Below are 14,119 nucleotides of genomic sequence, written 5' to 3'. Positions count from 1 at the left end.
CAGATTGGAAGTTTTTGATAACTAAAACTTGTCCCTTGAGTATTAACATTTTTACCTTAACCTCTGGATTAAAATTTCTCTGTTTAAAATACATTTTCTGCCTTATTGCCTTATTAACACTGTATCCTGAACAAAACCTAGCAATTTTTCTTAAATGACACAGACTATTGCTATGACTATTAGTTGGCATTTTAGTATTTATTAGCTTAGAAAAATCCTCAAAAGCTAGACTGTGGAGAGCTATTTATTTCTACACTAAAGAGCCACCAGTGGGGATATGGTGATGCTTTTTTGACTTTTCATTTTGGCTTTTTATTAGGGTTTTCCTGTTTGTTTGTTTCTTCCCTCGTTCTCTTTTCTGTTATTATATAGCCTGCCTTTTGCCATCCTATTCCTTCATTCTGATTAGCTCAGGAGGCAGATCCTTATAATTGAATGGTGGAAGAAAAATGAATGCAAGCTTTGAAGTAAGAAACACTTGAGTTCCACCCATGGCTCTGCCATTTATAAGTTGTTGCTTAACCTCTGTGTCTCAGTTTCTAGATATTTTACATTAGGATTATCCTGCAAGTTAAGAGCGTTAGTGTTAATATAGAAAAAATATTTATTATATATATATATATAATATATATGTTATATATATATAAGTTTGAAAATTAGAGCTAGGATTGTTTTTAGATAAGAAAGGTCTGAACAGGGGCACGTGGGTAGCTCAGTGGCTTAAAGCCTCTGCCTTCAGCTCAGGTCATGATCTCAGGGTCCTGGGATGGAGCCCCACATTGGGCTCTCTCTGCTTAGTGCGGAGCCTGCTTCCTCCTCTCTCTCTGCCTGCCTCTGCCTACTTGTGATCTCTGTCTGTCAAATAAATAAATAAAATCTTAAAAAAAAAAAAAGGTCTGAACAGAAGAAGAATCTCCAGGAGTAAACATATGGAGTTTGCAACAGTTTTTATTACCTGAGAGTCAGGGGATTTTTGTGTCCATTTCTTACGTCTGGATAATTCAGAATGTCAGTAACTGATCACTGATTAAATGATATATAGGTAAATATGTAACTGTTTTCTACCCTCAGTTTTAAACTGAAAACAACTATATTATAAATACATAAAATTTGCTCTCTGTAAAAATACCTATTATTTTATTATAAAATATGTAAAATTATTCGCGGCTTTATTTGTAACGTTCTTTGTTCTGGTGCAAGAGATGCCTCTGACTATTTTTTGTTTATTGTAAGAAAAGTATGTGTTGTTTTTTAAAAAGGGTAAATGGAATGCCAACCTTTTGTCAAGGAAATTATTATTTTCTCTGGAGGTAAAGGGATTTCCTTGGCAAAAGGTTGAGGTTACATTTAGTTTTGGAAACAGGCTGCTTCCTGGCTGTACAAAGTAAAACATATTTTTTAAAGAGCCTTAAAATCTAATAGACGCTGAATTGCTATTGAGAAATTGTGCATAGTGGCTTGTGTAGAAACATTTCTAAAGTAGAGAGAGATTTTGTAACCTTGTGCCTGAATACCACAGTATGAAAATAGAGGGCAAATTATACTCGACATAAAGCTGAATCTCTAAAACCACTTGTTAGGTCTGAGCTGTAATTGTTTTATTCCTCCTAACTAAAGTCTTATGTACTTCAGATAAACTTCTAAAACTTTAGTGTTTAAAATAAAAACATTTCTCCTTGATGTGCTAGAAATTGAACTCACAATTTAAATGACTTCTTTTTGGAAATTCAGTTTCTGTTCGCCGTCCCCACTTGGAATGGTTGTTGTGCTCATATGGGCCATCTAATCTACAGCTGTGTCTCTAAAGTTATCCAGATGTAATACTTCTCAACAGTATATAAGGGTCTGATACATTTTTTAAAGCATGTCCAAAGGGACAAAGTGATACCAATGTATACTAAATAGTAAAGTAGTGCTCATTTAGATGCTTAAGTTGCTCAATATTATCTTCCATTCAGAATAAAAGGGGACTTCATAGAACTAACACCACTAATAAAGCAAGATATTTTTTCCACAGCTTAAGTTCTAGTACTTGTAAGATATTCTTTCTGGTGTGTTATGTAGACATTTTCTGGTAATATGGTGATTCTGTTCCCTGTTATTCCATTAGTTAGTATGTGTATGCTAAATCTACTCTTTGAAATACTAATGTTTCCTCTATTTGCCTTAAATATTAACATTGTCTCTGATATTTTGTAAATGTTAATCTTCAGATCACATCTGGGAATCCACTCAGGCATTTGTTTCTTTGTGAATTTATAGTGGAGCATGTGCTGATCAATGGGACCTTCCTTTAACAAAATCATGAAAAACAGGGATAAAGATTGGATAGTATATTTATGAATGCAGCTAGTTAACCTTGTAACCAAGTCATTCATTTAAAAGAAGTAACAAAGGGTTGTCAGAAGACCAATTAATTGCAAAAAGCTCCTTCAGTAATTTAAAAATCCAGTTAAGTATAATCAGGAGTAGTCTTCTTGGTCAGCTGAAGTTCAGCTCCATATCCCTTAGATGTTTTTAAAACAAGTGATTATTTGCCAAGGGAATAAACAACAACAGTACAATAAAACATTTTATATAATAAAGTCAAAATTTCAAGTAAATCACTTTAAGAAATAACCAATAAAAGTCATTTATCTTTTGTTATTATAAACACAAACACTGTACAGTTTTCATATAGAATGAAATTCATGGAAGTCTTTTATGTAATATTAATAAAATATGACCCCACTCTTAAGAGAAGGGATTCATTTGATTAATAATGTATCCACTTTCTGAAATAGATTATTTATGTCATCCACCCAAAGAATTAATGTAAACAATAAGACATTAATCAGAATCTTAGGAAGCTCAGTGAAGTCCTGGTACATGGTTGACCTAATTATTCAGCACCAAGTGATCTTAGGTGAAGCCTTTGGATGGAAAGAGAAGAGCTGGAACGGAAATGGAGAGGTCGGTGTGCATTAGGTTGAGTGTTGCTACATGGCTAACAGCCGTGGGTGCTTTGTGAAGACATCCCTTCTTAGAGGTGTGTGGGTTGTTTTGTTTTTTTCCATTCCCCTCATTTTTTTTTAACAAATGTAGAATTAAATCATGGGTTTGGACATTTTACTGTAGTACTTGTCCCCATATGATTATATCTAAGATACAATCCTTTAAAAAAAAAAGTTTAATAAAATGAAAACAGAAAAGAGCTTTTCTTCCAGTATGTAGATCCCAGATGCTTTCCCTGTCCATCAGGGAGCTTATTGCTCCATTTGAGGAACAAGTCAGACTGCCGTGATGATTGTCACTCAGCCAGCACATAGGGCTTCCTGAAGTGGGAAGGGGATTGAATTAAAAGAAACAAGGTTTCTCTCTGTCTCAGAGTCCATGAGCCTAGAAACTTAACAGACTAAAGACCAATACAAATTCCTGATATCTAAAAATCTTTTTATTCCTTGGGGTGCCTGGCTGGCTCAGTTGGTAGTACGTGGGACTCTTGATCTTGGGGTTGTGAGTTCAAGCCCCATGTTGGGTTTAGAGATTACTAAAAATAAAAAAGTCTTTTTGTTCCTACATATATGACCACTTTTGACCAAGTATCAAGTGAATTTGTTCTTGGGCTTTCAGATATAAGAAATGACACATCAATATCATCATCATCATCATCATCATTATTATAGCGAATTAATTCAATCTCCAAGCTCCCACCCTAAGCTTGGAGGTAAGACATTTCAGTAGTTTTCAGTGTGTTCCTTTTTAGGGTTGTGCGGGAATCCGAAGACCCAGAAACTAGGGAATTAGCCTCCAGTTATCTCCAGCCTGCCATGTTCCCTGCTGATATCTCTGCAGTTCAAGGGCTTCATCTGAAGTCGGGCAGCTTCATTTCCTTCTGGTGGTCATGGGCAAGGGCCTCAGGAACCACTGCCCTTGAGGTTCAGTCTGCCCCATATTACTCGCCATCCTCTCAGAGGTCTTCTTAGGGCCCTGCTCACAGTGGGAAGCATGTCTTTGTCATTCATGCAACCCACCATTCTGGGCCCCTCCTCACCTTTGGGGAGGTCTGTCTTCTCCATCTCAGGGGGATTAAGAGATCTGGTCCCCACCCCACCTCAACACTCCCATACCAGGAAGACTCCTGTTAATCTTTAGGACTCCTGTAGGAGTACTAAAAAAATAAAATAAAATACATAAATAAATAAATAAATAAATAAATAACCATGCAACCAAAAAGTTTACATTCTTCCTGAAGGATAGGGGAGTTATGATATTGGGAATGGAGAGGTAGTTGATGTGGTAATGGCTGACACATTAAGAAGTCTGACTTTTAGAAATTAGATACAGATCGGTCTTTCCTGGAATAGGGATAAAGAAAAGAAATGTTTGCTTTTTCTCATGGTTGGTCCATAGTAGCAAATAAACACAAAAATGCTAAGCAGTGTTTTTCTTCGTAATGTCCTGTTCCTCCTATATCTGTAATCACCATGACCAGCTGACAGGCTCGTTTCTTCAGGAAGTATGTGCTGAGTCCTACAATATACAAAGCACTGTGTGAGGCTTTGCGGGGAGGGCAGCAGGGAGCCAGAGATGCACAGGATTTTGCTCTCCGATTATAGTGTAAGCTGATGTCACAAAGTCAAGAAGGAGAACAAATCACTGTGAACTGATAGGGCTACTACTGGTGAGAGGAACTAATTAGGACATTCTTTGAAGAAAGCCTTTGCGAAGAGGTATTTAAAGCAGAGGCAGGAAAGCTGAGAAGGAGTAGATCATGGAGTCATTGGGCAGTAATTTCCAGGGTATTGGTCCGTAGGAACGGAAGACCCTGAAGAGGGAAAGAAATGGCTGGTTTGATGGCTGGAAAGTAGGTCCGTGTAGTTTGAGCCTGATGAGAAACAGGAAGAGAAACATTCTATGAGGAGGCCAAGAAGGTAGGCTGGAACCATCAGAACATTGGAGACCATGGAGAGGAGTTGAATTTCATTCAAGCCCCTAGAAATTTTTAAGTAAGGGAATTAGGGAATCTGACCTAAACTTTAGAGATCATTCTGCTGTGTGGAGAATGGGTCAGAGGAGATAAGACTGCAAAGATTTATACTTAGCACACCTGCCATGTATGGAGAGCTCAGTAGTTAGAACATACTCTCCTGTCCCTTGCCCAAGGTCTTCCCACCACTCTCGTCTATTTGCCTCCCTGCCCTTCCTCTCAACCCAAGGTGGGTGTGGTGGGATGGTCCCAGCTGAAAGAGAAGGAAGGGAGCTGGTTGGGGTTTATAGGAAAACATGACTTCTGCATCATTGTACTGACCTATCTCTCCTCTCAAATGCTGCTTGGTGCCGACAGTGGGTCAGTCAGTGTTGTTTTTGCCCATTAAGGTCAGAGATAAGAAGACGTTGACTTTTTGCCAGCCCTTTCCAGTTAACTCAGGCTGAATCCAGTTTCTGGTACCTATGAAGTTCTTTTGGAAAAAAAAAGAAAAGAATGATCTTCCTTACTAGATCAGATCAACAAATATCTATTTAAAGTCTATTATATTTATCATGTGAGCCCTCCAAGATGTACTGAAAAATCGTGATGTTATTTTTGACCAAACTCTTCTTCTAATAACTGCAATTCTGAATATTAACTATTCACTTATTTTACAACATGCATAGGGTGTTTCTAAATTAACTCCCCCATGACAACCTTAAGATGCAGGTTACTATTATATGCATCCTACAGGAAAGGAAACTGAAGCACAGAGGCACTAAATAAATACAACTCATAACCAGGCTTCAAGCCACACAGTCTTCAAAATCTGTGCTCCTGTACGTTGTTGCCTGTCCATTTAAAAATTCTGTTAATGAGTAGAATGTTTTTTTTTTTTTTCCTCTCAGGCTGTAAATTCCAAATTCCCTTGATAGGCCTACATGAAGAAATTCTGTAGAGCTCCTACATGGCATAGGCCTAAGTATCAAATGCTGACAATGACTTTTTTTTGTTTCACAGGATTATTGGGACTTTGCAGAACTCCCCCGAGTTTTCAGAGGCCTTCCACTGCCGCAAGAATTCATACATGAATCCAGAAAAGAAATGCCGAGTTTGGTGATCTTCAGAAAAAGCAGTGTGGCCCTTGGCTAGATTTGCCAACACCACAGAAATGGGGAACTCTATCCACAGAGGTCATTGTAATTACATGGGGTTAGTTCACAGAGATGACAGAGCATCATATTAGAAATGAAGTTAGGTTATTCTGGAAAAGGTGTGGAGAGAGGAGGGGGGGGGGTCCGGTGTCTATCAAATCAATCACTTTTCACTGTGTAAATAATGCTTGATCTCTGAAGATATTACCATTCATTTCTGTTTTTCATATGATCTGCCAGTTTGAAAACAGTGTTTAACACTCGATGTAGACTGGGATTTCTAATCAAAGGGAAATTAAAGAGATTGAGGCATACAGTTGGCTCCAACAGCACAGCTGTGACATGAGGGTTAAAAGCACATTGCCTAACTACTTATCTTTACTTTTATTTGCAATATTTCGCTCCTACAGAACTCTTCCAAAGAATTCTTATACATCTTGGGGCCTTGGGACTTAAAGTAATTTTTAAACCAATTTTGCCAATCATCAGTTATTCATTCTGAGATCATTTTATTTTAAGCTACTCTTAGGGCTAAAATGAATGTCTGAAACTGGTTTTCATTGTACCTGCTTTCACCAATACTGAGATTCTTGGGGCTCCCTGCAATTTTCTAAGCAATTTCTTGTTCTCTCTAGCTCTCTCTCTCTCAAAACTTGATCTTTTTAAGAGATTTGTAGTAATGTATAAATAATAATTTTTATATTTAATTATTAACTACATTTATGACTAAGTAATTATTATTATAAGTAATCATGGAATATTCACGTTTCAGACAGATGAATAGTTATGGACCAAGATCTGTAAAGTGATGTACACAGGAAGATTTGGGACTTTTTAAACTTATCAATCATATTGATCAAAAGCTTTAAGCACAAACTCTGGGTTAAAAATTGTCGTTGGACAGTTGTCTAAAGCGGGATTTTCAAAATAAACTCTGTTCCTGAGGGCTATGATAAAAGGACAACACTGCGTCTATGGAGCTCTGCATCTTCTTATCTTTTTAGGTGTGTCATCTGATGGAAATATTTTGATAATAAATTGAAATTATAAGCCCATTACTCACCAAGCCTGTTGTGCCAGCTGTCTAGCTTTGGAAAGTGCATTTCTGAATATAGATGGGAGGCTTCCCCACCTCACACAGACTGCTTCTGAAACTCTAACTCACATAGAGTTCGGGGAGGACACTGTCTAGTCCCTGACAGGAATTTATCTCTTGAGGCTTTTATCTCCTTCTCTTTCCCTGTCCTTTTGTCTCGTTTGGTTAATTTCATTACTTGATTAATAGTTTACAAAAGAGGCATTTTCCCCTTTTTTCCTAAAAAAAATGAAAATGAGGGAATTACTCTTCAAAATATGTGTTAGTGTTTTTGCTTCTTGAAAAATGCCCATTTACCTTTTTTAAAAGTTATGAAAATATAGTGTATCCACAAAAGTTTCATTAAACATGAGTTACAGCTCAGTGAACTTTCTCTGGCTGAACACAGCCCTGCAACCAGCACCTTTAAGAAACAAAACATTACTAGTGCCTTAGTCCTTAGTACTTCCAACCACCACTTCCTTCTTCCAAGGACAACTACTGTCCTGACTCCTAATTTCATACATTAGTTTTAATTGATGAGCATGTGTTCTTTTATATCTGGCTTCTTTCACTCAGTGTTACATTTTGAGATTCATCTGTATTGTTGCATTTGACTATGGGTTTCTCATTGTCATTACTCAATACTATCCTATTGTGTGGTTATAGGACCGTTCATCCATTCCGTTGTTGATAGGCATGTGAGAAGCTTCTGGTTTGGGGCTGTTACAAATGGTGCATTTATGAGCCTACATACTTGCACTTACCTATCTTTCTTAACTTGAGATTTTAATGAGCTCATTTCCACAAATATTTCATCAACTTATTATAAATATTGAAAATACAGTTTTAAACTAGCCATGGATAGCTTTATCTTTTTCTTATATCACTGCTACCATTATTATGGATAATTCAGATTCTACTTATGGATATATTTCCTTAAAGAAACTGAAAACACAAGTAAGATTGGTGGTTAGAGCAATAGGAGTGTCCAGTTCTGAAATAAACAACTGTCTTTGAATCATTTAGTTTCTATCCTGTCAGAGCAGCTGAAGAACAACTAGTATAAATTACGAAAAGATACTAAGTTCCCCCACTCTTTAAAACGTCTGTCTCCCATCCTTTATGGAAGGACTTGAGTGAAATTTTCTGGGGAAAAAAGAAAGAAAAGGCCTTTCTAATGCTTGGATCTCCTGTATCTAGAAATGTCAGATTTCCTGGGACTAAGGGATACACCCAAGTGAAAAGACCAATACCTACCCCCTCCCTCACACGTGAGGATATTACTAATTGTATACGGCATCGTTGTTGAGTTGTGTGGGTCTCTCAATGAGTTCCAATCACCTGGAGTTGTTCCACTACGTGAGGCCTATTTGTAATCTCACACATAAATCCAGTTCACTGTGGCTGAATTCTGGTCAAGAAGAGAGTTGAGAAGCTGAGACACAAAGGGTTGGGAGCCAATATAACTAAGAAATGAGCAGAGAAAGAAGTTCTCATTGGTAAGGAATCTGCCTCCATGCTGCAGTGTCCATGTGGGTTCTGGGTGTGAGGTGGAAACGATGCCGTCCTGGAGAAGAGTCTTCTAGTATTAGCTGCCATTAATGACAAAGTGACCTTGGGCATTTGATCCCTTCTCTTGGGCCTTTGCTTTTCCCACATGAAATAAAAGAAGATTCTATCAGTAGTTCTCAACAAGAGAAGAATGTGTCCAGTACTTCCTTGCTCATAACCTGTCCCCCAGTGAAGAACCAATGTATAAGATAATTTCAGAACTCTCATGTAATTGCCTGAGTCTAGTTAGACCACATTGTATCTCAAAGACAAGGACTAAAGTGTGATCTCATTTGGGTCCATGCTGTTCTTACTAGTTTTCTCTAAAGCCTTTATTATTCCTGTTGTCACAGAGGGAATTCTCAAAGTAGAAGATACCTGTTAGTTTGGAAAGAAGACTCCCCCCCACCCCGTCAAAGATGGAAAATCTGAAAGTTTATCAGTTCCAGTCTCAAAAATACAAAATAAAAACAAACATTTTTCATAGTATTGCTTTTCTGCCTATTCCAGCCTCCCCTTGAAAAATGTTATGGCCAAAATGGAGCTTTTGTCCCTGCCATCTTAGGCTTCCTGCGGGCTTCATTTAAAAATGAAGGATATAAACTATTTCACCAATGTTCTCTTGCATATACCACTGCATTCTTCCAAACATACCATGCTTTTCTGGGCTGATTTCTTTGCAAAAGTTCAGTGAAAAGGTTGCCAAGTGTTACAGAGAGTCAGAGGCATAACCAGATGATGACTTAGGTAGAAACACAAGTTGTCTTTGTGTACCATCCCTGGGCTGAAGGATTGGACCTGATTAATCAGGTGAAGAGAGGAGCCACCTGTGACTGTTGTCAAAGTGGCACGTGTATATTGCATTCTAATCTCTTCTTTAACAATGTCTTAATTTTAACTCCTTTGTATTTTGCATTTCCTCTAAAACGTGAGAAATACTACTGTTATTTTCCACTTTGTAGCCAAACTACTGTGCTTCTATTTTGTTGTTCAACAAAGCAGATCCTCTAGGTTGTGCAGGAGAAGCCTGGCAGAAAAATGAGCATAGACTCTTGCCAGAAGATGGGCTCTCAGCTTGAACAGTGCGGGAAGACTGGAAGTCTAGCAATTGTGACCAAGTTTTATATTTCTGAATTTCCTTCCTCCCGAGAAACTAATGATACTTTTTTCAGGTGTCAGACGTGTTAACATCTGTTAACTCCTATAAATGCACTTGGTTGTCATCTCTGCTCTGATCGTATCAAATTATAATGCAACTGAAAAGTTTTCTCTGTATGCAGGAAGACAAAAATGGGACCAAGTACAGTATCCAGATTATCTGTTTACCTTGGTGTAAATCTTTCAAAACACATGCTATCAATGCTCTGTGTCTCCTGAAATACGGCATCAAAGACGTGATGCTAAGCTGTTTATGGCAGCTCTACCTTTAATATCAAAGCAATAGGAAGGAAAAAGTGAAATAGGAGAAAATGTTTAGATTTGTTCAAAGAAAACATGAAGAGGATGCAATGTTAGAAATACATTATGATTTCAATTATGTTAAAATATTGCTGCATAGAAAAGAGTTGGAAGAATATGTGCCAGAAATTAATAGGGAATATCTGAGTGGTAGTATTATAGGTGATTCTTATTTGCTTTTTCCTCTGTATTTTACATATTTCTCTAAGGTAAAAACCTTACACTTTAAAAGTCATCTAAAAAAAAATGTTACTTGGAAGATAGGAAGAAATAAGGGAGAGAAGATGGAAGGGAGAGGAAAAAAGAAACCAAATTCCTTTGAATTTAAGATGTGTTCATTTATTTAAGAAACTATCCAGTTTGGTACTCAGGCAACTTAGACCCAAGGAATGCAGTGAAGTAGATTTTGGTCAGGAGCCTCCTTCCCCCACAATAAGCCAGATCTGTTTCCCAAGGTGGCTTTGACACAGAGCAAGGGAATTTTCAGACCTTCCACTGACTGTGCTCAGAATGGCTCCCTGAGAACAAACCATGGTCTTTACTCCCCCTGAGGATGTTGGCATTCTCTCCCACTGGGTCTGCCGCCATACAACACCCTACCATCTACCAAATCATGGCCAAGGTTAAGGTTATAGCCTATGACTGAAACGGTAACCATTAAATTATATAGGGATTGGACCTAAATGCTACCTGAGAGGCACCATGATTTACTTGGGGGTCAGATAATAAAATTTAAAAGTTGAATAGGGAGGAGACAGCAGGATACAATGAATCCGAGGTAACTCCCTGCTTCCATGTGTTTCTTTTTGACTTTGGCCATAGATGAAGATCACACTCATGCTAGTTTAGCCAAATCTAGAGATTTTCTTGATCCACAGTACCAAACAGGGGGTATGTCTGAGTAATCAGGCCTTCTTTCATGTGCCTACCTTATTGTTGCCAGCTGCCTTTCTCCGAAAGAAAGACGGATGGTCAACCATGCCCAGGCTCAAAAATTCTCTGCTTCCTTCACAGAGGAAGCACGGGATCTAACTATAGTCCACATTTAATATCCTAGAGAAAAAGCCCATTTTGAAAACATGTCTACTTCACTAGAGAGGGCGTGGAGAAGTGGTGATGTTGTAGAAATTATGATCATTGATCCCCTTACCCTATCCTCAGAGAAGAGTAACTTTCCAAAAGAAAAGAAATCACCATTCCTAAGAGAGAAAGCTAAAGAAGCAGATGTCCAAAACACTGGTAACATTAGATGCTTCTTAAATGCTTTATAAGACATCTCAGTTTGGATCAGATTGTGCATATTAAATTTTGAATAAGTGCCAACTTTAATTCTGTGTGATCAAAATGAAGACATGCATTTTAGTTAGATTTACTATTTAAGCAGACTTAAAGTCAATAATAGAAGGGTAGAAAGGAAGAGAAATAATACAATTATTATACCATATGTATTATTATATGTACATTACTATAAATGGTATAAATAATACCATTATTATACCATACGTACGCAAGGTATGTATAGAGTTTCCACTTAATATAACTAACTTGTGAGGTAATGTTGGTACCCCTGCTTTACAGATGGTGAATTTGAGTTTCACAGAAGTTTAATTAATTTGCCCAAATTCACACAGGTGGTAAATGATAAGACCAGGGACCAAACCAGGGTATGTAGAAGTCCAAAATCTACATAAATTTACTATCAAAACTCTCTATATCAGTATAAAATGCATTTCATCCCATCCAAATAAACTCATTTGTAGCTAATAATTCCCAGAACACACCCTTTAAGAAAAATAAATGAAAAATAATGTGTTTTTTTTTCCAATTACTTCTATGGCTTTACAAAAGCCATTGTGATTTTTAAAAGGACATTAAGTATTTTAAAGTTATATCTATAGATACTTTTAGAACATATGCTTTTCAACGTACTGTGTTAGAAGCAAAAATAAAAATAATTGGAAAAGAAGAACAAGACAAAGTAATAGTCTTTGGCTGGCCCTACACTTGTTCACTGTATCCATTCACTTCTTTGATGAAGCATCACGCACCTTTTCACACATAAAAAGGCCTATTTATCTTTTGCTGGGCCCACTAGAAGATAAAAATAAATAAGACAGCTGGCCTTTTAATATAGTAGAGACATCAAAACTGTACACAAACAAATGCAGCTGAATGTGGGATATGCCAAGATATAATAAGAAAACAAACTCGGAGAATTCAGAAAAATTTTCTTTCCTAGCATGCCCGGCATTCTGGAAGAAGTAACACTTAAATGTTACACTTGATAAGATGGATGGGACCTTGTCAGTTGAAGAAGAAGGCGAGGAAGTATAGTGGCTAAGTGTATCTCTTACAGAAAATTAGCTAACCAACGAATAAGGAGTCCACATTGACACCAGCGAAGACAGACACTGCTAAGGGGACTGTGCACTGTGAGACTGTTGACACAGCTATCCCGTGTTCACCGTTAGCTTTTTTACATGTCTTGTAAGCATTTCTTGAAAGAAAAGCTTCCCTTATTTCTTCAGATATCCGACACTATTTTCAAACTTTTCTCATTATCACTCCACTTTGAAAGGAATCCTGTGCGTTTCTTGTGTTTGCTAGAAGTTGTATGATAAGGATATTACTCCCACTCCTGGAAACTTGGAATTCTACTCTGATTCCAGTCCTGTTGCTAAATCACATTTAGCAAATAACGATTTCTCTGAATTTCCATTGTCCAAGAGTCAAAATCAGAGTTAAGATCAAAGCCTTTTCAAAACCAGAAGGCAGGCAGATGGAATATTCTGCAAACCAAACTCCTTGGAGATGATGAAAGAGATCATCGTGCAGAGGAACTAGGGCACAGTGTTATGGAAAAAATCTGAATCCAGAGAGAGCCAGAGAGACCCAGGGACACACAAGGTCGAAGCAAAGACCAGCCCAATGGCTACACAGCAAGCTTTTGGCTCCCCAATACCTTGATGGTTTACCTCTGACTTCTTGACACTGATGAAGCCGGTAGGTCTTTAAAAATATGAGGGCTTTTAGCTAAAAGACTAGAATTTTGTCTTTTCCTCTTCCTGTGTTGTCTTTCATGTTGCTCTAGGTGAGTCATTTACTTGATCCCTTTTAAACCATTTTCCTCACTAGACATTCCTGAAACAGAAAAAGCACAAAACCTGCAGACTTTAAATAGCAGAGGAGTTCTTCAAAAGTAAAGAGTGAAAGCAAGAACACACTCAAAACAAAATTGAAGATTTGAGTAAGACGGTTATTCCACGGGAAACAATTTGGGCAAGTCCTCTTCACATTGCTCAGAAAATGGCGTTGGCCCAGAGACCTTGGGGAAGCTGTCGAACTCCTTCGAAACTTCGTTTGCTCCGAAGTAAACATGAAAATGTAAATGAATTTGTGTCCCCAAAGGTGTCTACTTCCTAATCCCCAGAACCTGTCAGGGCAAAGGAGAATTCATAGTTGCCAGAGGTTGTTACCGGACCTTAGGAGGGCGAGATCATCCTGAATTACCCAGGGGCCTTTAAAAACGAAAACAGGCAGCCAAGGCCAGAGTGAAGCGACGGGAGTTCCACCAGTTGTGGCTGACTGTGAAGGTGGAGAAAGGTCACAAACGAAAGGATGCAGTCAGCTTCTAGAAAGTGGAAAAGGTAGGGGAACAGGCTCCCCTCTAGAGCCTTCAGAAGGAACACAGCCCTGTTGACACATTTATTTTGGCCCCAGGAGACCCCTATTAGATTTCTGACCTACAGAAATGTAAAATAATAGATTTGTGTTGTTTTCAACCACAAACAGATTGTAATTTGTTATAGCAGCTGTAGAAAATACGGTAGGAATAAATATTGCAAGTTACATAATACTTCAGAATAATTTAAACGTTTTTGAACATTGTGCTACACTCAGATATTATCTTCTAATGGCAAATACATA

The 14,119-nt window shown here is 37.8% G+C and overlaps 1 protein-coding gene across 1 annotated transcript in view; it reads left to right on the top strand.

The window, feature by feature from the left end:
• Window positions 1-9,220, top strand: part of MME (membrane metalloendopeptidase) — a 73,511-nt gene extending 64,291 nt beyond the window's left edge. Inside the window, exon 21 of the mRNA XM_032343459.1 lies at window positions 5,972-9,220. Coding sequence (XP_032199350.1) covers window positions 5,972-6,071 — 100 coding nt within the window. The 3' untranslated portion in view covers window positions 6,072-9,220. The remainder of the gene's footprint in view (window positions 1-5,971) is intronic.
• Window positions 9,221-14,119: the final 4,899 nt, after the last annotated feature.

The sequence above is a fragment of the Mustela erminea genome, chromosome 1 (genome assembly GCF_009829155.1).
Source record: "Mustela erminea isolate mMusErm1 chromosome 1, mMusErm1.Pri, whole genome shotgun sequence".
In the NCBI taxonomy this organism is placed as follows: domain Eukaryota; kingdom Metazoa; phylum Chordata; class Mammalia; order Carnivora; family Mustelidae; genus Mustela; species Mustela erminea.
The sequence above is the reverse complement of the archived record's forward strand: the minus strand, read 5'-3'. Positions and strand labels throughout refer to the sequence as shown.